The sequence below is a fragment of the Balaenoptera musculus genome, chromosome 13 (genome assembly GCF_009873245.2).
Source record: "Balaenoptera musculus isolate JJ_BM4_2016_0621 chromosome 13, mBalMus1.pri.v3, whole genome shotgun sequence".
Classification (NCBI taxonomy): domain Eukaryota; kingdom Metazoa; phylum Chordata; class Mammalia; order Artiodactyla; family Balaenopteridae; genus Balaenoptera; species Balaenoptera musculus.
The window spans coordinates 14,350,053-14,373,264 of record NC_045797.1 but is presented as its reverse complement, the minus strand read 5'-3'; the positions used below and the strand labels follow the sequence as shown (position 1 = coordinate 14,373,264).

Sequence of the window (23,212 nt, the reverse complement as noted above, 5' to 3'; positions counted from 1 at the left end):
CTATTTGTACTTAGTCACAAGACTTAAAGCTCAAGCATTCTGGTGACTATTCTTAGGGGCCACACACAAGTAGCTCTTGTACCCACCACTCTGGCTTGCCTGATTGCCATGACAGCCACTACCCACTTACCCTGTACAGAATTCTCTCCAGCTCGTACACTGCTTGTAGGGCCCCGACTTCCAGAACTCTCAGCTGGCAGAGCAGCAGGTGAATCACAGCCCGGGGGCAAGTCAGCATGTGACAGTTTAAACAGGAACCCCGGAGCAGCAGGTAGAGTTTCTGAAGAGAGGGAATAAAAGAGACAGGATATTAGAAAGTGACGTAGCAGTCAAAGTGATTTTCAATGTAATACATACTTACGATTTTTGTTTTTATGTTGTCAGTTTACTCCTTTAAGAATTCCACTTCACCCTATGGACCTGGAAAGCCCTTCTTCACCTTAAGAACTTGATAAATATTCCTCTATATTTTCTCTTATGATTTCATTTTAATCCATTAATACTAGAAATTTACTTTGGGTCTGAGGTCGGAAACTACCTTTATTTTATTTAAATACTAAATTTAGTACTCATTTAAATACTGAAAACTTTTTTTTTAAAATATTTATTTATTTAGGCTACACCAGGTCTTAGTGGCAGGTGGGATCTTCACTGTTTCATGTTTAGTTGCAGCATGTGGGATCTAGTTCCTCGACCAGGGTTCAAACCGGGGCCCCCTGCATTGGGAATGTGGAGTCTTACCCACTGGACCACCAGGGGAAGTCCTAAATACTGAAAACTTTTAATTAAAATGTTTCATTTAAAATAATGTTTCAAATGTTTAGTATTTAACTAAGACAATTCTCTTCCCCTAATACGATTAACAGACGAAAATCATGTCCACGTACACTATCACCTGTGTTGCTTAAAACAAATCCCGGAGGCTGGGTTAACTGACTTAAGAAGCTGAAAGTGTTGAAGTAGGACTGCACAGTAACTTCATTCTCAGCTCAGTGCTGGGCCTTCTGGAGCTCTGCTCTTCCTGCCACTAAGCAAGAGCCCACAAATCCACCTGAAGGGCCCAGGGAGGCCTGGGGAATTCCAAAGTCCTCTATTGCCAGGGAAGCCTCACCCACATTTCTGAAAGACATAAAGCCCTTAGAACAAAAGGTCTAGGGATGGATCTGAACGCTCTCCCCTCTGTGTAAACAGAATCCAGCTGTGGCTCTTCTCAATGGGAATCAAACCGAAGTTCCTTTAGGCAGGGCTAGAGGACAAGTTGAATGTACTGGATTTCGCTCCTCAAGGTTTTAAATCGCCAAGTAAACAGCACTTTCACTCAATGTGTCGGGAGCTGACCTCCTGAGACACCTGCCCTGGGGAGAGGGGTGGCACTCACAAATCCCACCCGCGCCCTGAGACCCACGCGGCCACGGTGGCCCAGGCCAGAACGTACCTCGAAGAGGAGAGGGTTGTACACGGTGAGCGGGAGCTCGATGTGGCCCAGGTGCCCGGAGCAGTTGCTGAAGTCCTGCACGCAGGTGGAGCACACCTCTTTGGAGTCTGCGGGGCCCAGAGCCAGATCGTACAGGCCGTTCACCGATGGGTTCCCCAGGCTATCTAGGTACCGAGGGTTTGTAATGGACTTAACGCTTAATTTCCTAGGGAGATAAAAAAGACCAGGTGAGACAAGGTTACCCAACTTCTAGGGCATTTCCTCTTCGGCACTTACAAAGGGATGATTTTTTTTTAATAAATTTATTTATTTATTTATTTATGGCTGTGTTGGGTCTTCGTTTCTGTGCAAGGGCTTCCTCTAGTTGCGGCGAGCGGGGGCCACTCTTCATCGCGGTGCGCGGGCCTCTCACTATCGCGGCCTCTCTTGTTGCGGAGCACAGGCTCCAGACGCGCAGGCTCAGCAGTTGTGGCGCACGGGCTTAGTTGCTCCGCGGCATGTGGGATCCTCCCAGACCAGGGCTCGAACCCGTGTCCCCTGCATTGGCAGGCAGATTCTCAACCACTGCGCCACCAGGGAAGCCCCAAAGGGATGATTTAATGTTTGTGTCTTCAGACGTGCTGACGGCTCCAGAGGGCAGACTCGGTGTCTGCCTTGCTCCCCACTGCAGCTCAGCATTTAGCCCAGAGCCTGCACTCAAAAGGTGCTCAATGAATATGTGCTGAATGAAGAGCAGTGAGTGGTAACATCTTTAAAATCCAGATTTAGTGCAAATCTTGCGCTAACCGAACACACTGGCCGACTTTATACAAAGAAGTACTGACTTACACGCCAAACGCATCATAAGCAGCATTTAGTCTGACTTGAACCCTCTGAGATGGGCGTCACTATATGCGTTTTTCAGAGGAGGAAACAGGCTCAGAGTGGTTAGTGATTTAATTCAGGTGACAAAGCCCAGAATGGTGGGGGTGTGGTGAGATATGGACCAGACCTAACCCCAAACCCACAGAGTTCAGCAAAGGGAATAATCCCAGTATATAGGAACAGTGAATTGAGAAAAGTTAAACATAAATATGCAAACTTTTGAGAAGTATAACCTGCTTTACTAAAGGTTTCATTGCAGTATTTTATGTTTGGTTGAAAGCGGGCTCCCACAGGACACCTAACTACTTTTACCAAAATTACGTTCATGCCAAGTTTGCTTTTAAACTTTTTTTTTTTGTAAATTAGAAAATAAAGATAATGAAATCCAAATCTCACAATGCAGAGAAAACCACTGTTAACAGACTTCTTTCTATGGATACATTTTTAAAAACAGTAACTGGGATCATTTGCTATTTCTAGCATTGCCTTTGTCATTTTCATTATGCATTAAGTGTTTTCAGGTCACTAAAAATTCTTTGGAAAGACTGGGTAATTAAGAATTACCCAATCTTTCATTATATGTCAATTAATATAATTCATTTAGCCAAACTCCACTATAAGTAAGCTCATGCCACCTATCTGCATAAAGATTTTTGCATAGCATAATTCAAACTTTTAACTATTTCCTAAAAATATAATTAGTTCCTTGGTGGAGGGAAATCCTTGAATCAAAGGGGGTGAACTGTTTTGTTTTGTTTTCTGGCCTCCCGCAAGGCTTGCAGGATCTTAGTTCCCCGACAAGGAATTGAACCCAGGGCCCCTGCAGTGGAAGCTTGGAGTCCTAACCACTGGACCGCCAGGGAAGTCCCAGGGCGAACTGCTTTGAAGCTCTTGATATATTCTGCCATCTTGCATTCCAGAAAAGATGGGTTAACAGTAAGTAGATTGCCTGTCTGTCCTAACCAGCACTGAGTCTTAGCACTTAAAAACTTTCCAAATTTAAGGTGAAAAAATGCTACCCACTGTGACGTTAAACATTTTTTTTAACAGAAATTAGGATGTATCTTTTTTTTTAATTTTTAAAAAGTTTTTATTGGAGTATAGTTGCTTTACAATGTTGCGTTAGTTTCCGCTGTACAGCAAAGTGAATCAGCATCCCACCCACCCCCTTCCCTGTCACATTAATTAATCTTTTTATTATGTTTTGTTTTAAAGGCCATTTTGGTCCTTTACTTAATTAAAAAAATAAAATTTAACTCATTTTTAAGTTAAAATCTTAACTTTTTTATTATTGTCTACATGAGCTCCTTACATATGAGGACATTAACCTTTTTTGGTGGCAAATACTTTCCTAGCTTGTGATGTCTTTTGTCATTTTTCACAGGCGAAAGTTTATAAATTCTTTAAACAGCGTCGTTGAGCTGTAACTCACGTACCATACAATTCATCCATTTGAAGTATACACTCGGTGTTTTTTAGTGTATCCACAGAGTTGTGCAACCATCACCACAATATCATTTTCGTCCCCAGTAAAGGAAACCCTAGCAGTCACTCTCCATCCGTCTCTACCTCCCTCACAGTCCTATGCAATGACTAATCTACTTTTTGCCTCCAGAGACTTGTCCATCTGGACATTTCACATAAATGAAATCATATGCTATGTGGTCTTTATAGCAGGCTTCTTTTACCTCGCATGTTTTCAAGGTTCATCCATGCTGTAGCCTGTATCTGTATTTCATTTTTTTATAGCCAAAAAATATTCCATTGCATGGATACACCATATTTTATTGGGTTAGTTTTACATTTTGGCTACTATAAATAATGCTGACAGGAACATTTACATACAAGTTTTTTTGTTTTTATTTTTTTTAAATTACAAATGCATTGGAAATTTCCTGGGTACTCTTTTTTTTTTTTGAATTAATTAATTAATTAATTTTAATTTTTGTCTGCGTTGGGTCTTCGTTGCTGCGCGCAAGCTTCCTCTACTTGCGGTGAGCAGGGGCTACTCTTCTTTGCAGTGTGCGGGCTTACTGCGGTGGCTTCTCTTGTTGCGGAGCACGGGCTCTAGGCGCGCGGGCTTCAGTAGATGCGGCATGTAGGCTCAGCAGTTGCGGCACGCCGGCTCTAGAGCGCAGGCTCAGTAGTTGTGGCGCACGGGCTCTAGAGCGCAGGCTCAGTAGTTGTGGCACATGGGCTTAGTTGCTCCATGGCGTGTGGGATCTTCCCGGACCAGGGCCTCACCCCGTGTCCCCTGCATTGGCAGGCGGATTCTTAACCACTGCGCCACCAGGGAAGTCCTGTACACAAGTTTCTGTGTGAATATATTTTTTTCATTTCTCATGGATATATATCTAGGAATGAAAGTGCTGAGTCATATGGTAACTCTATGTTTAACTTTTTGAGGAACTGCCAGACTGTTTTCCAAAGCGGCTGCACCATTTTACAGTCCCACCAGCAATACACCAAGGCTCTAACTTCTCCACATTCTTGCCAACACATTTTATGATCTGACTTTTTGATTCTAGCCATCCTAGTGGGTGTGACATAGTATCTCACTGTGGTTTTGATAACCAATGATGTTGAGCACATCTTTGTGTACCTATTGGCCATCTATATATCCTCTTTGGAGAAATGTCTATTCAAATCCTTTACCTGTTTTATAATTGGGTTATTTGCTGTTTTATTATTGAGTTGTAAGGGTGCTTTGTATATTCAGTATACAAGTCCTTTGTCAGATACATGATTTGCAAATATTTCTTCCGACTCATCTTTTCACTTTCTTGATGATATTGTTTGCATAATTTAAAATTTTTTAATGAGTTAAACTCACTGCTGCTTTCTTCCACTACCTTTGGGCTAAGTCTTTCTCCTTCGAAGCTGGATAAATATTCATCTACATTTCTTCTCGTTCATTTTACACTAAGCTCTAAAACTTAACTGGAGTTATAAACAAGGAGAACATTTATTGCATAAGGCAAACACAAATTAATTAGGTCTGGGTGCAAAAACTTGTACCACTAGATCCCCTTTCTATCGTGTTCTGTAAGTTGGTACTTCACTTCCCTTGCCTGGAGCCTACAGGGATGGAAAAAGAATAGGCAGGTGGGGCCAGCACACACCTGTGTCAACTGGCAGAAGAACTGTGTCCTGTGCTTGTCAAGGCAACACAAACAGCTCACATCCAAAACTGAATGTATTTTTTTTTTTTTTTTTGTCTTCATCCTAAGTCTTTCTATGTGGTAAGGAGCAAAGTTCCTCTCTCTAGCTGAGGAGGAGGAGAAAACTCCTCTAATCATTGCAGGAATGGGATGCAACGGGAAGAGCAATCAGCAAGGATTCCACTGCAGAGAAAAGAGTTTAAGACTAGCAAACTTGGGTTTGAGGATGACCTTTGCTGCCTCCTAGAGAGTCATTTTATTCTCTGGACAGGAATTTCCTCTCCTGTAACTGCAGGCACCAACACAAATGGTTGCAGTAAGGACTGATAGTACCAAGTGCTGAAAAGATAGCTCCCCCATCCACCCGTGAGTGCACTTAACAAATATCTACTGAGTGCTTATTATGTGCCAGACACACCTTTAGATGCTGGGAAAACAGATAAGAATCCCTGTGCTCATGGGCCTTACATCCTATTGAAGGCAGGGAGACAAAAGCCAAGATAAATAAGCACACAGTCTATTGGATGGCAGAAAATCCTATGAAGAAAAGTAAAGCAGAAAAGGGGAAGGACAATAGAGTGGGCCCATGGCTGGGGGAGGCTATATTGAGAAGATTATACTGAACAAAAGCCTGAAGGAGATGAGGGAGTGAGCCATATGGTCACCTTTACAGGAGGAAGAAGCAGGGAGTGCAAAGGCCCTGAGGTGTGTGTGTGACTATGGTGCTCCGGGAACAGCAAGGAGGCCAGGGTGAGTACAGAGGTAAGTTCAGAGAAGTAGCAGGGGCCAGAATGACCTTTCCAAGGCATTTTAAGGACTTGGCTTTTACTCCAAGTGACCTAGGAAGCTATTAGAACTTAACACAATAAAAGGTAGCATAATGATTGAAATTTGTCAACCCCAGACTCAAATAGTACTATAATGCTAGTAATGGGTATAAATTTGCTTATGCAGTTCCCTGTCTAAAAACTCTGCAATTAACTTGTAAAAATTCAATTCTTTTGCTTTTGGATGAAATAGTATCTATGTACGCCTAGTGATGATATAATTGAAATTTCTGGGCCAGCATACCGTTGTAGCTCAGTTTATTCATCCAGTCATTCAACCAGAGTTGAGGATAAAAGAAAGGAATGAGGAAGCTCAAGGCTAGTGGAGAGAGGCAGAAATATAAACAAGCAAAAAAAGTAACTGAGGCACCATAATAGACAGCTGTACTAGGTGTGGAAAGACCTCAAAAATGAGGGAGGTTGAGCTGAGCCTTAAGAGGGGGAGAGATGCTCTCCAGGTGTCTGCTGGGGGTCGGGGGCAAGAGCAGAGAAGCAGATCCCTCTGGCAGAGAGGACAATGCATGCAGAGGAAATAGCTTGAGGTAAGGCCCAGACGTTGAAACCTGATGGCACTTTATGGAATGTGCAAGTGAGGGCTAGCGAAGGGATCATGCTTTAGCAAAAACCAGCATTGGCCTGATCATGGGTAAACTTGTAGGCTAAGCTAAGAAAGTATCATTTACCTGAGGGAAATGGAAAGCCTCTGGAGGGTTTTAAGGGTGAGAGTAGCATGATCACATCTACACTTTGGAAGAATAATTTTAACAGCAATGTAGAGCATGCACTGGACTGGTGTAAGGGCGGGGGAGGCGGAAGAAAAAGACAATTCAAACAAGAGATAAGGGTCTGATCTAAGATAGTAACAGTAGTGTTGAAAAGGAGGTTATAGAACGAATAGACATGTAGGTGACACACAGTAAGAGCCCAATAAGTAAATGAGATGTCAGGAGAAATAGATCTAGAATATTTGTCCTGTCACAAAATAGTGACCATTTTGCACTAGACTAGGTACACCATTTTGGAGGGGCAAGTTCCCTCTCCCTTTAGGGGAAGTAGTTGTTGAGTTTTTGGTATAGGAGTTTAAGAACTCGGTGTGAAATTCAAATAGAGATGTCCAAAAAACAGCTGAAAAAAATGAGTATGAAAAATCAGGAAACGAAGATTGGGCTGGAGATTTGAATTTGAGAGTATCACTCATGAAAGTGGTGAAATTGTCTAGGGAGGACATTTAGGACAAGAAAAGCAGCATGTATGACCAGAACAGAATCTCAAGGAACAGCAAGATTTAAGTAAAAGAGGAATCAGCTAAGGAGCCTGAGACGAATTCGAATATAAACCACGAATGCAAGGACCTTGTTCACCAATGTATCACGAATGCTTAGCTTAGTGCCTGGCAAAAACTGGATGATGGATAAATGTTTGTGGGTTGATAAAGGGAAGAAAAGTAGTACTTGTCACAGAAATAGAAGAACCTGAAAACAATAAATAAGGTGCTGGAAAAGAGAAAGACTGTCAAATGCTACGGTGATCAAAATGAGGACTGAAGAGGGCCCCTTTGATTTAGTAATTAGGCAGAGAATATAAGCGGTCCTAGCAAGGAGAAGTTGTCGCATGAATTGAGTCTCGAACGATCATCATTTTATAGACAAGAGGAGACTAACCATGAGCTTAATAAACCACGTCAGAGACATTATAATAACTACACAAACGCAGGCTAATTAACGAGGAGACTGACGGATGATAACGCTGCAATCTGGGTACCCCCACCTTCCCAAGGGCAAACTCTTCCCTAGCCACACTGGGTTCTAGGTAGTGCTCACTAGCCCAGGACGTTCCCGGAACTACGGGTCCCAGAAGGCCATGCGCCAGACAGCCATGGACTCTGAGGAGAAACCGGGCGCCAGACCTTCTGGGAACGGTAGTTTGTGGCCCCGACCCCAAGAAGCTCTGTATGCTTCCCACCAACTCCTTACTTGAGCTCTTCGGCCGAATACATCCCGAAGGAAATGCCCTGCAGCCGCCGCCAGGGCATGTTCTTTGAGCCCAACATCCTCCAGGTCAGTTCCGAGCTCTGACACCCAGAGAGAAATTCCAGTCACCACGGCTATATTTTTAACGCGGCCTGCGGCCCGCAGCCACCATGTGATTTAAACTGCGCTTGCGCGCGCGAGAAAGGCTCACGGGAAGATTTACGTGGACGATAACATTTCCGATCTAGGGGGGGAAGGAAAATAATTTCACGACTCTCACTCGCCCTTTTATTTTGAAAATAATGGAATACATATAAGACATTAAAATAATATTTTAGGAAATGTCTTTGAGGCAAATGAGGTGTACTGAGCCTTTAACTTCCGAAGCAAAATCTTTCAAACCATGGGACTGTAACCTCCTATGTTGTGATTGCTTTCGTCTTGTTCCGTCTCAGCCAATAGCCGAGCTATTCCCCGCCCATCTCCCCCCACCCCCGCCTTAAGGTGGAGGGCATGCTTTCCCCGCACGCTATGCGAAGACGCCAAAGATGGCGGCCGTATCGTCGGCTCGCTGGCTGAGGGTCCGCCGCGGGCTTTGCCTACCGCTGACGGGTCGGCGGGCAGGTCTCTGCGGACGGGCCCCCAGTAGCAGGTAAGAGAAGCTTGGAGAATCCATGAGAAAGACCCCAGGATCACCTGGGCCATATGTATCCCCTTTCCCCCCGGAGAACTGGGGAACTAGGTACCTTGGAGTGGAATGCGCGTGCGTGCGCTCGCGGCCGCGTGTCCCGGAAAGATGGCACGCGGAGTCCGCGTACTTGAAGGAGGGCTCCACACGCGCTAGTTAGGGGGATATTGATTGCTGGGGTTCGCCTCCCCCGGGGTTAGAACTCTTGTCAAGATTTAGGATCCTGCTGTTGTGGAGCCTGCATTCTATTGGCAACCCCTACCCAAGTTTTAAAAGAAAGAAAAATTGTATCCGCTCTTAACTCGTTTTCACCCACCGGGAGGAAGGGGGGAAAATCAGGTTTTCCCAAATTAAAGGCAGTTTACGAGTTCCACTGTATGCTGGATGTTGTGGGGATGTTTGGCCATAGAAATCATCCAGGTGTTCATAAAAACAGGAAAGTCTAAAAGATCTGAACACAATCTGAATAGGATTGCTGTGATTGTTAAAACTTGGCGCATGTATCATTTGTGTAGTTTTTTTCACTCGGTACAAACTGGCGTTGTGGAAGTATGAGAGGCAGGAACTTGTGAAAATTTGGGAATAACCTAATTTTGGATTCGATGTTTGCCATTTCCTTTGTGAAATGATAGTAGACAAAATTCCCTTATGTGTAAACTGGCGCTAGTAGTAGCCATCAGAAAATTGTAACAAGTGAAGTGTGTAATTTACAATATACATACATCTTATATGTAACACCTTCCCTCAATCCTCATAAAAGAGAAAACGCTCCACCTGGTACTGCAGAAGCCTTAATGCTGCTGTTCAATCCCAGTCCTTTTCCCGGTGGTGCCCAGCGTTGTTGTTTTCCTACCCATTTCCTTTGATTTGGACGCAGCATCTCTCCCTCAGCATTCACCCACAAGACAAGAGTGGTGTATGTGACATACATGTCACGAGAAACAGCATGATTTGAAAGAATTGATCCCTTTCTGAAGTTGATCCCTAGCAGAGAGGTATTGTTTTAAGATGATGCCCGAGACCAGTTACTAGTAGAGGAAGTAATTCTTCATTTAATCACATCGTGACAATTTTCTGAATGGTACCAATGCTATTTAGGAAGGAAATACTTACAGGGTAGTGTACATTATATGTGTGGTATATTGACTCTATTTTTTTAGCGTGATCAGAACATTTTAAAACTCAATCATGGGTCAGTAATTCTATATTTTAGGTTAAAAAAATAATATAAATTGTTCCAAGTTTAAATTAGGACACATACATTTGGTACATTCCTGATTGTTGAAGGAAGTGGAATGAAAGGCTGTGGTGATCTTAGTTTCATAATTTGTCAAAATTGCTTTAAGTGGGATAATCTTCTATTGTCATCAGGGCATCATCCATGTAAAATCAGGAGCTCATTACATTATCCCTTTTAGCCTCAGTGTTTTGGGTTCTCAAAGGTGAAAGTTCCTTATATTTCAGATAAGCTGCTCAAATGTTCAAGTGCTACTAAATTTTTCCTTTTTTCCCTGATTTTATTTAATTAGATGGCCTGATTTAAAATTTTTTTGGCAATATGATGTCTATATCTGGAACATATTTTGTAATCGTTTTCAACTTGCCATTGAGACCATATCTTCTCAGCATACGTTGACATGAATTATCCAGTTTGATCTGTGATAATTGGAAAATTTTGGCTGAGTTGCACATAAGTGGAGGTGAGGTGGGAAGTTCATTAATGAGTATTAGCTTTAGGGCTTTTATTTTTTTGTAGATTTTATTCTGGAAGTGCAGCCGTCCCAGAGGTTGAAGGAGCTGATGCAACAGGTATATAAAAATATATTGAAATAACTCCATTTTTATATTAACGCATTATACTTCTTTATAGTAGTAGTATTGGGAAACTGATTCACTTTGTTTTATTTTTCACATTAAGGGACTGAAGAAGTGGTCATTCCAAAAAAGAAAACTTGGTGAGTATTCAATCATTGTTCATTCAGCAAGTGGTTAAGTGCTTATTATGAGCGAAACATTGTTAGGTAAGAAGCTAGTGATGGGAATAGCAATGGGAGAGCATTCTTGGGGAGGGAACCATTGCAGAGAGAAAAGCTTAGGGGTCTGAAAGAACATAGAAGAGGAAGGTAGAGAGTAGTGAGTGAAGGGGGAATGAGATTTACTTAAGAGTTAAAAGACCTTCTGAACTAAATTTGGGTTAGTGTTTACGTGGTGATGGTCAATTATGAGCATCATTATTAGAGTAATTTTTTTTTTTAAGGAAGTTTTCACGTTGTTGGGAGATTAAAAAAAATATTATCTTTATGGTCTTTACTGAGGTAGAATAAAACAAATGGTGCACACTGCAAAATTTAGCTTTTTTAACTCACTTGATAGATCCTTGAACAAATTGCCTTATATAGGAAACATTTGTTGAATATATAAGAACTAAAACTTACAAAAGTTTGTATAGTAATGATATTATTGAATGCATTTAAAGATCCTTCAAAAAGCCAGGTGTTTTTTGAGTATGACCTGAAGATTCAGGCTCACTTAAAAAAAAAAAAAAAACTTTCTTAAATTACTAAAGTAATTAATGGTTATTGCCATTAATTAGTAAGGTAGCTAATGGTTGTTGTTCAGTGGGATAAATTGAACCTGCAGAAAGGAAGTAAAATTACCAGCAATCACTGTACTCAGAGGCAAATTACCTAATCTGTCTGTGCCATAGTAGAATGTGGGTAATACAGTACCTGCCTCAGGATTAAATGAGCATTTGAACAGTTCCTGCCACATAATCAGATCTCAATAGGTGATACCTATTATTTTAAAGTTCTGGGATATAACATTTGAAGTTGTACGTATACATTTAGTTTAGCAGAATTGATTTGTTAGATGTACCGTTCTATACTCTGTTTTAAATTTTGAATGATTACATAGTATTTTATTATATGGTTATATTCAGGGTCATTTTTGTCTTCCCTGGACTGAGAATCAGAACCAAGATAAGAGTAGGGATACACATATCGTGAATGAGGCATTTCTTGAATGACATTCCAGTCCAGTGCACTTTACCAACCCATTGTGCCTCTATCCCTGACAAAGGTACCACAGGGAATACAAGAGAGGGAGTGTATTGAGGGTGTGTTCAGATGGACTACAGTCTAGTTGAGTTGTGTGCATATTTTATATTTTATATCTTACACCCGCTTTACATGTGTACATAACTGTTTACACATGACTAGGGGCTACATGGGATATGATCAAATCAAGAGTGGTTGTATTGCAGTAATCAAGGTGAGTTTTATTGAAAACATAGTTTAGGTGTACCTTAAAAGGGGTCAGATGATTTTATTGGCATCAGAATCACCGGGGAATTTTTAAAATACATATTCCTGCAGGTAATTCTTATAAACCCTAAAGTGTAAGCCCCACAAATATAGAAAACAGTAAGGTAGGGTGGGACATGATCATGATCTGTCTGGTGGTAGTAGGAGACCATGCAGGCAGGCCTGTGAAAAATGCTCTATTAGAATAGGAGAAATAAGGTAGTTGATAGAGAGCAAACTGAGGCCTATTTATTTATAGCCCATGAGGTAAGAATGGGTTTTACATTTTTTATAGTTGAAAAAAGACTATTTCATGACACATGAAAATTATGTGAAATTCAAATTTCAGTATCAGTTAAATTTTTTTTGGAACACAGCCTCACTCATTTTTTAACTTACTATCTGTGCCTACTTTTATGCTCCAAAGGCAGAGGTGGGTAGTTGCAACAGCCCTCACGGCCCATAAAGCCAAAAATACCTACTGTCTGTCCCTTTACAGACAAAGCGATTGATAGAGGCTCTCTGATAGAGAGCCTCTGCTTTCCAGGCTCAGGAATTTGTGCTTTTAGACCTAGAAGAAACCATAAAGACTACAAATTCCTGTTGCCTTATTTGAGAGATGAAGCATCTTTTAAGGCTGTTAAGGTGCTTTTAAGGCATCTTTCCCAAATCACAGATGCCGTAGAAGACTAACAAATTGTAGAGCGTCATTGTGAGTTTTCATATAGGAATGTGACAGGATAGAGTGTTCTGAGCACGCTAATCTGGATGGTGTAGTTACCGTAGAGAGGGCAGGGAGCCCAATTATGATCAGCGCATAGGTAACTGGGCTCATTAAAGGAATGGATGTTAAAACTTACCAGACTGGCCAGAAGAGGATGTGGAGAAATGGATGCTCAGATACATTTGTTGCTTGGGCAGTCAGTTGGAACAACACTTTGAAGGGAAAGTTGGCAGAACCACAACCTAAAATGTGCACACCTTATCGGTTAGCCATTCTGGATGAACCCCTGCAAATACGCCCAGGGAGACATGGATGACAGTGTTCTTTACAACTTGGGAATAATAACAAGTTGAAATAGCCAAATGCCCATATGTAAGGGGATAGTGAAAAGCCGTTATCATACAATATAACATTTAAGGAATTAGTTAGATTTACACGTAGTAACATGGATAATACAGTCAAACTTATGGAAGCACGTATCAAGAATGACAGTATATGTTTTCGTTTTAGTTTTATGGTGGTATGTGTGTAAAAGTACCCTTTAAAGTTCTGAAAGTATAAACACCAAACTTACAGTAGAGTAGGAGGGGGTCACAAAATGACGCCAGATATAATAGTCTAGTTTGTTGGGGTTTTTTTTAAGTATAATGTATTCATTGAGGTTATTTTTAGTGAGTGATCTGAATGTTCATAATTTTTTCACTTACATTTGTTCAGTATGTTGTAAAGATGTACTCACTTGATACAACTTAAATATGCTAACGTAAGATTTAGTTAGGGAATACTGAGAGATGAAAGAGAATATCTTTCTCTTGCTGAAATTACGTAAGTGTGATTTTAGAAAATCCAGTAGATGTTGTGTACGTCAGGGAATTAGTCTTGACATAGTATAAAATTTCCTATGTGTTTTTTTTCAAATGACTTAAATTATGAGTGTATGTTTAAACTTTATTTAGAAAAATACATTTGGTTTATTAAGTTTATTCTTATTTCCCTTTTTGAAATGAAATACATAAAATCTAACACAAGTAAAAATACATTTGGAACCAAATTATTTTTTTTTGTCAATTATTCCAGTGAAACCTCCTCTTTTCAGTAGTTAGTGAATGTCTCTACCCATAGTCACAGTGGGTGGCTGGCCTGAACTTCTTATAAAGGTTATATAGTTGAGAGGTTCTAAACTCGAATCATCTGGGAATTCAGTAAGAATGTATGTGACAGTTCTCCATAGAACCTGGGGGCCCTGATTCAAAAGTCCAGAGTGCAGCTTGTGATTTATCCTTATATACAGCTGAATTAAGAGCCACCAGTTTGGATAATAAAGGCAAGAATATTACAGAAAGCTACAGTAAGAATGCATAGAAAAATGGGTAGGAGGAGGTAAGATTCAGGTTAGACAGTTTTATGAGATGAGGGTGAAAATTGCTAGCCCTGGGTGATGGTTATAGGGACCAGGCCAGAGAGTGTAGCATGGAACGTGTACTAACCACCTTTGGGCAAAAGAACTAAACAGTTTTCTCATTTTCTAACTTACTATTCTAGTGATCTTGAGAGATCAGAACTGGCTTTACTTGAGACCTGAACTTCGTTGTTGGCCAGTCCATTCCGAGAGTAGGATCACTTGTTCGCTTTGTGAGTGTGAAAAGCCCTCATGAGGGTTAACTTGTGATTCTCATTCTTAGGGGTAAAGTGGCTGTCCTTCAGGCACTTGCATCCACGGTACACAGGGTAAGTAGGAATCTTAGGTTTTTGTATCTAACTCAGCTAATAATAAATGTAATGTTCATACCTCTGCCTGATTCACAATTAAACTGTTGTAGATCTAGAGAGTTTCTTAGAAATATCTAGTCCAGTCCCTTCATGTGACAAATGAGAAAACTAAAGCTTTTAAAATGATTGGCCCAGGGCTACTTAGGATATTAAAACCCTGACTTAGTACCATGTCTTTTTTCTCCAAATTCAGTGTTTTTATACTATGCCAGTGATTTTTAAACTTAACCTCCTGAAGAGCTTGTTGAAATGCATGTTCCTGGGGAACGGTTTGGGTGTGATACTCTAATGCAAGTGATCTGTAGACCAACTTTGAGAATAGTGTACCCACCATGCTGGAAGTAATTCAGTGATTAAGAATCTGGGTCCTGGAGCCAAATGTTTTGTTTCATCTTTATCACAAAGTTACCTTTTCTCTTGATGCTTCTGTTTCCTTATCTATAAAATGGAGATTTAATTATAGCACCAAACCTTGAGGTTTGGGTGAGAATTAAATAAGTTAGTGTACATGAAAGGGTTTAGGACAGTGCCTAACACAAAGGACATGCTCGGTAAGTGCTAGCTATTTCATTATTGCTCCAGCTATCTTGGTGATTTATTTGTGAATAATTTGCTCTCTTGACAGTTCAAGAATAGAGTCTGTAGTCTTGATAGATAAACTGAAACCCTGGTAAATGCCTCAGAAATGGAACTTTCTGATTGATTGTATTTTTCATTAGCTGCAAACTGTACTTTCAATTTCAGCTGTGGGGGAAATGTCTAAAGTAATTAAGTCCTTTCTTTTTGCTGCAACGTCTGTGTGGATTCTGACCCTCCCTGAGACCGTTATCACAGATTTCCAGAATTTTTCTTCTATTGTAGATGTTAAACTTACAGGCTGTCGGGCCAAATATGCACTGATATACCCTAGCAGTTTCTGAGGACGGGTTTTAAAATACTGCATCTCCACACTAGCAAGACATTGAGATTTTCAGCTCACTTATCCATAAATAGGCACCTGAAATGTAAACTCGTGAAATAGGCCACTGAGACTGTTCTCAGTTTTTTAATGAGAATGGCCCAGGGCCCCTTCAAGTCAAAGAAGTTATAGAATTATGTGTACAGTTGTCTGACTTGTCTGGGTTTGGGCACTTAAAATCCAAGGGATAGTCATTCATTCATTCAGTAACCACACATTCTGCCCTTATCTGTGCATACCAGGGACTGTGCTGGTTGTAGAATTAAGACAGAGTCCTTGCATAGTTTCTAGAGAGGGAGGCTGAAGGAGCACTGAGGAGAGGGTGCATGACCCAGACTGGGAAAGGACTTCCAGAAGAGCTGATATCGGATCGATGCTTGGACGATGAGAAGCCAGGATGGTGGGAAAGAGCATTCCTAGCAGAGGCAGCACCAGGAGCAGAGGCACAAAGGCATAGAATGAGTAGGTTGTATGGGGGAAGCAAGAGTTTGTGGGGTAGAGCAGTGAGAGGTGAGGCAAGAGCATGAATGCTATGCTAGGGACTTCTGATTTTTATTCAAGTCCACTGAAAGACTTTAAGCAGTGGTGTGACATAATCAGGCATATTTTAGAAAAGACAGCAATGTGGATATGGGAAACCTTTCCTCTCAAATGTATAATAATGATCTTAACATGTCCAAAACCCAACCCCTTTCTCTCTAAAAGTTACACATTCTTTGCCATCTCATTAATGGCAGCTGCATGCTTCTGGTTGCTCCTCTTTTTCATGTGCTGCACTTCAGTAAATCCTCTGTTTCTTCCATCAAAATATCTGTGTACGGAGTCCCAAAGACCACGCCCAGGTTCAGTGGTTTGCTAGGAGGATTCACAGGACTCAGCATATGGTCCTACAGCTATGTTTTATTACAACGAAAGGACACAAAGCAAAATCAGTAAAAGAAGAAGGCACGTGGGGTAAAGTCCAAAGGAAACCAGGAGAAAGCTTCCAAGAGTGTTTTCCCAGTGGAGTCACAAAGGACACACTTAATTCCTCCAGCAGAGTTGTGACAACACGTGGAAAAGTCTACCAGGAAAGCTCTTTAGAGACTCAGTGCCCGGAGTCTATGCCTGGCACATACCAAAATTCCACGCTCCCAGAGGAAAGCAGGAGTTCAGCATAAACCACATAGTACAGTTTAGATCAGTACTGGGAATGGTGGGGACCCTCCAAGATCCAAGTTCCCGGATGCCCACCAGGCCTTGTAAGCAGGCCTTTCTACGGATAGCGGTTTCAAGCCTGGTAACTTTTTTTCCTGCACAGCATCCAAATCCTGAGCACTTGTCATCACAATGATCACCTTGGTCATCCAGGCCACCATCATCTCTTACCGTCTTGGATTAATTACAGCCGTCTCTGTCCTCTTCACCTCCTCTGCCCCCTACAGACTGTTCTCGATTAAGCAGCCATAGTGACCTGCTAAAATGTTGAATCACATCGCTCTTCTACTCAGAACTCATTTGTCTTCTCATTTATCATAAAATGGCCTCTCATTTGTCATAATTCAAATAAAAGCTGAAGTCCATCCGAGGGCACCTGAGGCCCTACGTGTTCAGCCACCACCCCCACTGCCACTCTGACCACATCGCCTGCCATCTTCCTTGCTGGCTCTGCTCTACATGGCCTCCTGGCAGCTAATTCTCAGTTTCTTAGTAGGCCCGGGTCTGCCTCAGGGCTTTAATGTTTGCTGTTTATTCTGCCTGGAGTATTTTTCCCTGAGATATCCACATAATTTCCTCCTTCATCTCTTTAAGCCTTTTCATTGAGGCCTTCCTCAACCACACCATTTAAAATTGTATGTTTCGGGGACTTCCCTGGTGGCACAGTGGTTAAGAATCCACCTGCCAATGCAGGGGACATGGGTTCGAGCCCTGGTCTGTGAGGATCCCACATGCCACAGAGCAACAAAGCCCCTGCGCCACAACTATTGAGCCTGCGCTCTAGAGCCTGCAAGCCACAACTATTGAGCCCGTGTGCCACAACTACTGAAGCCCATGCGCCTAGGGTCTGTGCTCCGCAGCAAGAGAAGCCGCTGCAATGAGAAGCCCGTGCACCACAACGAAGAGTAGCCCCTGCTCACCACAACTAGAGAAAGCCTGTGCGCAGCAACGAAGACCCAGCACAGCCAAAAATAAATAAATTAATTAATTTTTTAAAAAAGAATTAAAAAAATAAATGTATGGTTCTTTTCTCTGATAGTTCGTTCTCCCTCCCTCCCTCCCTCCCTTTCTCATAGCAGTTATTGCCTTTAAAATTACTCTATGTTTTATTTATTTTTGTTTTCTGGAGGTTTTTTTCCCCACTGAATAGTGAGCTCTATGGGGGATAAGATTTTATTGTCTCTTTGGTAGCTAGAATAATGCCTGGCACATACGAGGTGCTCAGTAAATATGGAATGAATGAATAAGGAAGGTACTGAACTAAGGCGGTGGCAGTGGGGATAAGGGACGGTGGAGTAGGTAGGGGATGTTAAGGAGCTAGAGTTGACCACACCTGGTGACAGGTTAGTTGAATGGAAGTAGTAGGAGAGGATCTTTGGCTGGGATTGCAGAGTGCTCGGTACCATTCACTGAGATAGAGAAGATAGGAGGGAGAAGTAGCTCTGTCAGGGAAGTTCAGTTGGGGATAAATCTAGTGTGAGGCATCTGAGCTACAGGGCCAGAGTAGAGAAGTTGTTTCTCAGAAACCATGAAGGGCTTGGAAATCATTGAGGGAGGAAAATGTAGGAAACAAATAGTAAGAGTAAGTCTAGTAAGGGAAGTCCAGCATGTCACAAAACTAGGGGCCCCAAACAGGTATTGGATAAGGATGGTGGACAGGACAGAGCCAAGCAACAGTTGGTAATCAGGGAGCAATAGTCCAGGGCAGCTACCCTAGAACTGCTTCTTCTGGGTTGCCGTTACATACCCACCACATCTTGGTGGAGAGTGGTATAACCAGATGAAAGGAGCCTCAAATGAGTATAAAGGGAATACAGCATCGGGCATCAGGAAGCGAGGGCCCCAAAGAGTACTGCCTCCGCGCCCTAGGCATGAGCACCCTTCCTCTGAGAGCCGCAGCGAGGCTCTCCCTGGAGAATCCGGGTCGGTAAGACAAGGCATCAAGGGGACAGAAGACATTCAGGATGTAAGTTGAGTTCTTCCTGTGGAACAAAGTTGCCAGAAGGCCCAGGGAAGGGGGCTCCAAGGGATAGGAGAAGGCTAGAAGAAGTAATTTGAGGGCCGTTCTAAGTGAGCCTCTAGTGGTGCTGGAGAGTTAATTTTGCTCAGGGTTCTACCTAGAACAATTTGAAGAAGTCTAGAACCTTGGGCAACAGGACGCGGGAGAAGCTGCTGCTGTTCCCGCCTCCTGAGAGGGCCCAGGAACTACTGTCCTCCGTTTGCAGGAAACCTTAGTGCAGGAAGCTGGTGCCCAGGCTAGTTAATTCCGAAGCTCTTGACCTTGAGTTTAAAACAGCAATTGTCCCTGGTGATAGCAGCCTTCAATTAAAAAGCAGTCATGGGGGTTTGAGCCATTGTTTGCTGTAAGTTGTGCATAATTACAACCAAGTCTACAGAGCCATGGGTACAGTGTAGGTATTAGTGTCTGCAAACATACATATTTCTGCTTCTGTGATACATGTATAGTTAAAACTTACTTTACAGAGTTTTTAGTCATCACCAAAACCCACAGCGTCCTCTTAATAAAAATCTAGCTAAAGAGACTTCTGTGTCTTCTCCACAGGATGCTACAGCTGCCCCTTACGCATTTCAAGATGACCCTTATCTCATACCAACATCCTCTATGGAATCTGTGAGTATTTTTATGAAACTTTTCTAGTATTGTTTTATCTTGTTGGTTTGGGTACAAGAGTACATGTATAACTTAGCTTAGTTGTAAAAACTCTTGAAAAGTTTGCAGATGCTGATAGATAAATTGGTAGATTTTCTGAATTTTTTACTACTTTTATCAAAAAGTTTTAGAGATTGGCTGTGGAGAGAGTATTTGGTTTGGGTTTTTAATACTTAGGGCTCTTTCCCACTATAGAGCAATCCACTCGGTTTAAACACATTGCTTTTATATACCTCAAGCTGTGTATAAGATGTGACCTGAAATTATGTCACACTAAGTAGAGGTAGATAAATAATAATTATGTAGTTTAACCTCTAATGGGGATTCTGTGTATCACTGTATTCTCTTTTTTTTTTAAGGGGGCAGAATAATTTTTGCTGAGGGGGTGACTTTGATCTCTTGAGTTTAAATTACAGGTAATATCAACTTATATCTAAATCTTTTTCTTTATATAGCATTCATTTTTGTTGGCAAAGAAGTCCGGGGAGAATGCAGCAAAATTTGTTATTAATTCATATCCCAAATATTTTCAGAAAGACATAGCTGAACCTCATATACCGGTAAGGCGAAGTAATTGCAATTTTCAGATAATACTATGTAATTGTAACTTAAACTAAGTTTTCATGGCTGATATTTAAGTAGCCATTTGAATGCCTACAGTATTTGGGTGAAAAGTCTTTTAATGTTTACGGTTATCTTTGCTTACAATACTAACCTTTATTATTATTTTTTTTAAACTATATGTCTTTGCTCTTCATTTTATTTTCCCCATTTGGCTTCTGTGACACCAGACTCTTACATCTTTATCTCTGTGACTATTCCTTTTTAGTTTCCCTCAGTAGCTTTTCTATCTACTCCTTAAGCCTTGGTGTCTTTTTCTTAGGGTTCCATGCTCAGTCACTTTCTCTTTTTTTCTGTCCAAAATCTTCCTGCTTCAGTGACCCTTATACTGCATTTGGCATTCTTGTATATCTGGCCTAGGTATCTCTACTTTGAACTCCAGATTGTATTTCCAACTGCCTCTGTTCTGTAGTCATGAGGAGTGTGCAGGGCCTGCTGTGTGTTAGGCATTGTGCTTAGCGTGTCATACAGTGGTGAGCGAAACACGGGCTCTGCCCTCCTGAGTTTATTAGTGGAAATAGTAACTCAGACTCATTATGTCTAAAACTGCTCCCTCTCACATCTCCCTACTTTCCAAAGCACGCACACACACACACCCTCTTGTGCTTCTCAAGCAGCGACTCTTGGGGACAAATTAGGTAGTCAGTGTGATTGTGTCCATAAAAATATTAGAATCCTGAACTAAGACAGTGGCAGCAGTGGAATGATCATTTGTTGGCCATCCTTTCCCCGTTATGTTTCTAACAGCTACTCTTCTATGTTTAGCTCACTTCTGCTTAAAGCCGTCCGTGGATCCCCTGCCCCCATCGCGGGCAGCATTCCCATACCTCTGAGACCTCTTACATCATTTATCATTCACGCTGTATCATAATTATTTCCTTATTTGCTTTCTCTATTAGATTGTGAGCATCTTGAGGGTAGAGAATGACTTCCGTCTGTTTATCCCCAGTGTCTAGCTTAGTGCCTGGCATCAAGTAGTAGGCCTTCAGTAAATATTTGGGTACATTGGTGAGGAGGTAAAATCAACATACCTTGGTAGTACTAAACGTTTAGAGTAAAAGAAGTATCAAGGATGAAAGGTTTCTGTCTTTGCAAACTGGGTGTACTGTGGCACTTTTAACCAAGATAGGGAGGAAAGTAGGAAGGATGGTTTTAGCAAGGGAAAAATAAGTTCACCTTGAAATTGGAAGTTTAGTTGGAAATTAGATTCTTCAGATATGGATTAAATATTTATGTTTGGGTGCTTTTAAATTCTCTGCCCCAAGCTAGGAGATCGCTAAGTAATCTTGTTTTGGAGACTGGAGAGGTTTTTTGAAATAAGTTATATTCCCTACAGAGGTATTCTTGTTAAAATGATAAATAGTATCTGGTGCATGAAGCATGAATCGGAGCAGTGAAGTTTTATTTTGGTGTGCTGGTGATCAAAATTTTGTCCTACTCAGTTCCCTTTCACGTTGCCCTGTTTGCAATAACTTTAGCCATCTTGTTTTCCTAGTGTTTTATGCCTGAGTACTTTGAACCTCAGATTGAAGGTATAAGTGAGGCTGCTCTGCAGGAACGAATCAAGCTCAGAAAAGTCAAAGCTTCTGTGGACATGTTTGATCAGCTCTTGCAAGCAGGTGACTAAGTTCATTTGAAGCCTCTCTGGGAACATGGGCTTGGAAGTGGGCCACAGTTACGTATGTGATCCAGATAAGTTATGAGTACAAGTTACAAGTGCTATGCTACTTCCTCTGCTCAGTGGCTATATTTGTGTTTTTTATAGTTTAATAAGTCATATTTCATGTTCTGCTTGAGCATCATTTTAAAACTGTGGGTGGGGTAGATTTGCAACTTTGTTAGTATGTTGTCCTCTTGTGCTGTATCACAGGTAGAGAAATTATACAGCCATTCTTCCTTAGCTTCTGTTTTTAACATCAGGTATGTACATACTCTATTCACATTTCCTATATATTCTTTAAGTATGTTTGGAAGGCATAAAGCAGACAAAAAAGAAATATTTAAAAAGGAAAGGGCGCTAAGCTGCGGGATCAGAGGTTTGGATAGGTTCTGGCACCAGTTAGCACTGTGGCCTTGAAAAAGTCACTTCTGTCAAATCCTGCAGCTCTCTGAATTTGATCTGGATGAACCTCCAGGGGTGTAGATCTAGGTGGCAGGGCTTGTAAGCTGTCATGAGAATGTACCTATAGTAACATGGAAGGCAACAGCATTAAGTTTTAGAATCCCGAGTGCTGCTCAGTGATTTAGGAGAAAACATCAGCCAAACATGCAAGAGATAGAAACTGGACTGAGTCACTCAATACAGTCTTAAACACAACAAGAAACATTTGCAGAAAGCTGTGTTTGATTTGACAATATTGGTGTGTAGCCTGTTAAAGCTTCAGGTGTACAAATGAATTGCTGATGCAGGTTATCATTTAGGAAGGCTTTTCCCTCAGCTTGTTGAGTACGATAAACATCTTAGTACTAAGACTTGTCTTCCTTTGTTTTACACACTGTGTGGTGTAGGCACATGCAGACGCTCAGTAAGCATTACTAAAGACAGTGTGTCAAAGCCATAACACTCGACTCATTCAGAGTAATGGAATGAGGCAACATACTGGGAGAGGAAACAAAATTTTATTATCAAGGCCCTAATAAGTGCCAAACACTTTGCTATGCATGTAATTCTACAACACCTTATGAGTTGGTGTGCTTATAGTCATTTTATAAAGGAAACTGATTACAAGTAATCTTTAGGGTTACACAGCTTTGAGATGGTAAGACCCAGTCAAGTTACACTCCATCACCGGTGTCCCCTCCACTCTGCCATGCTGTCTTTTCTGGGCTTTTAAGTTTCCTGATGGGCATTTGTATTATCAGTATATTTTCTTTAGAAAAATGCAGTTAATTTTCTTTTAAAGCACTAAATTATATTTCATACTTCTTCCTGTTCCCTTTTCTCCCCCTTCGTAAGAGTCAAGATGAGAACATAATGTTTTGAGCAATAATTTTTTAAAGGCTACTATAATTAGGCATTTA

At 41.4% G+C, this 23,212-nt stretch overlaps 2 protein-coding genes across 5 annotated transcripts in view; one reads left to right on the top strand and one right to left on the bottom strand.

Moving 5' to 3' along the window:
- The window catches only part of POLR1A (RNA polymerase I subunit A), a 77,199-nt gene extending 68,759 nt beyond the window's left edge, over window positions 1-8,440 (bottom strand). For all 3 annotated transcript variants that reach the window (XR_005022420.1, XM_036873436.1, XM_036873437.1), the window contains exons 1-3: window positions 8,261-8,440; window positions 1,436-1,640; window positions 131-280 (exon numbers count right to left, since the gene is read on the bottom strand). Coding sequence is in view for 2 of the 3 variants with exons in the window: in XM_036873436.1 (XP_036729331.1) it covers window positions 131-280; window positions 1,436-1,640; window positions 8,261-8,337 (432 nt within the window). In the remaining variant the exon portion in view is untranslated. The remainder of the gene's footprint in view (window positions 1-130; window positions 281-1,435; window positions 1,641-8,260) is intronic.
- Window positions 8,441-8,774: 334 nt separating this feature from the next.
- The window catches only part of PTCD3 (pentatricopeptide repeat domain 3), a 29,777-nt gene continuing 15,339 nt past the window's right edge, over window positions 8,775-23,212 (top strand). Inside the window, exons 1-7 of one of the 2 annotated variants that reach the window (XM_036872975.1) lie at window positions 8,775-8,909; window positions 10,702-10,754; window positions 10,864-10,900; window positions 14,657-14,702; window positions 19,463-19,531; window positions 20,026-20,130; window positions 21,687-21,810. In XM_036872975.1, the coding sequence (XP_036728870.1) occupies window positions 8,806-8,909; window positions 10,702-10,754; window positions 10,864-10,900; window positions 14,657-14,702; window positions 19,463-19,531; window positions 20,026-20,130; window positions 21,687-21,810 (538 nt within the window). In that variant the 5' untranslated portion in view covers window positions 8,775-8,805. Of the gene's footprint in view, window positions 8,910-10,701; window positions 10,755-10,863; window positions 10,901-14,516; window positions 14,703-19,462; window positions 19,532-20,025; window positions 20,131-21,686; window positions 21,811-23,212 lie in introns of both variants that reach the window. The other variant, XM_036872977.1, reaches the window with a different exon arrangement.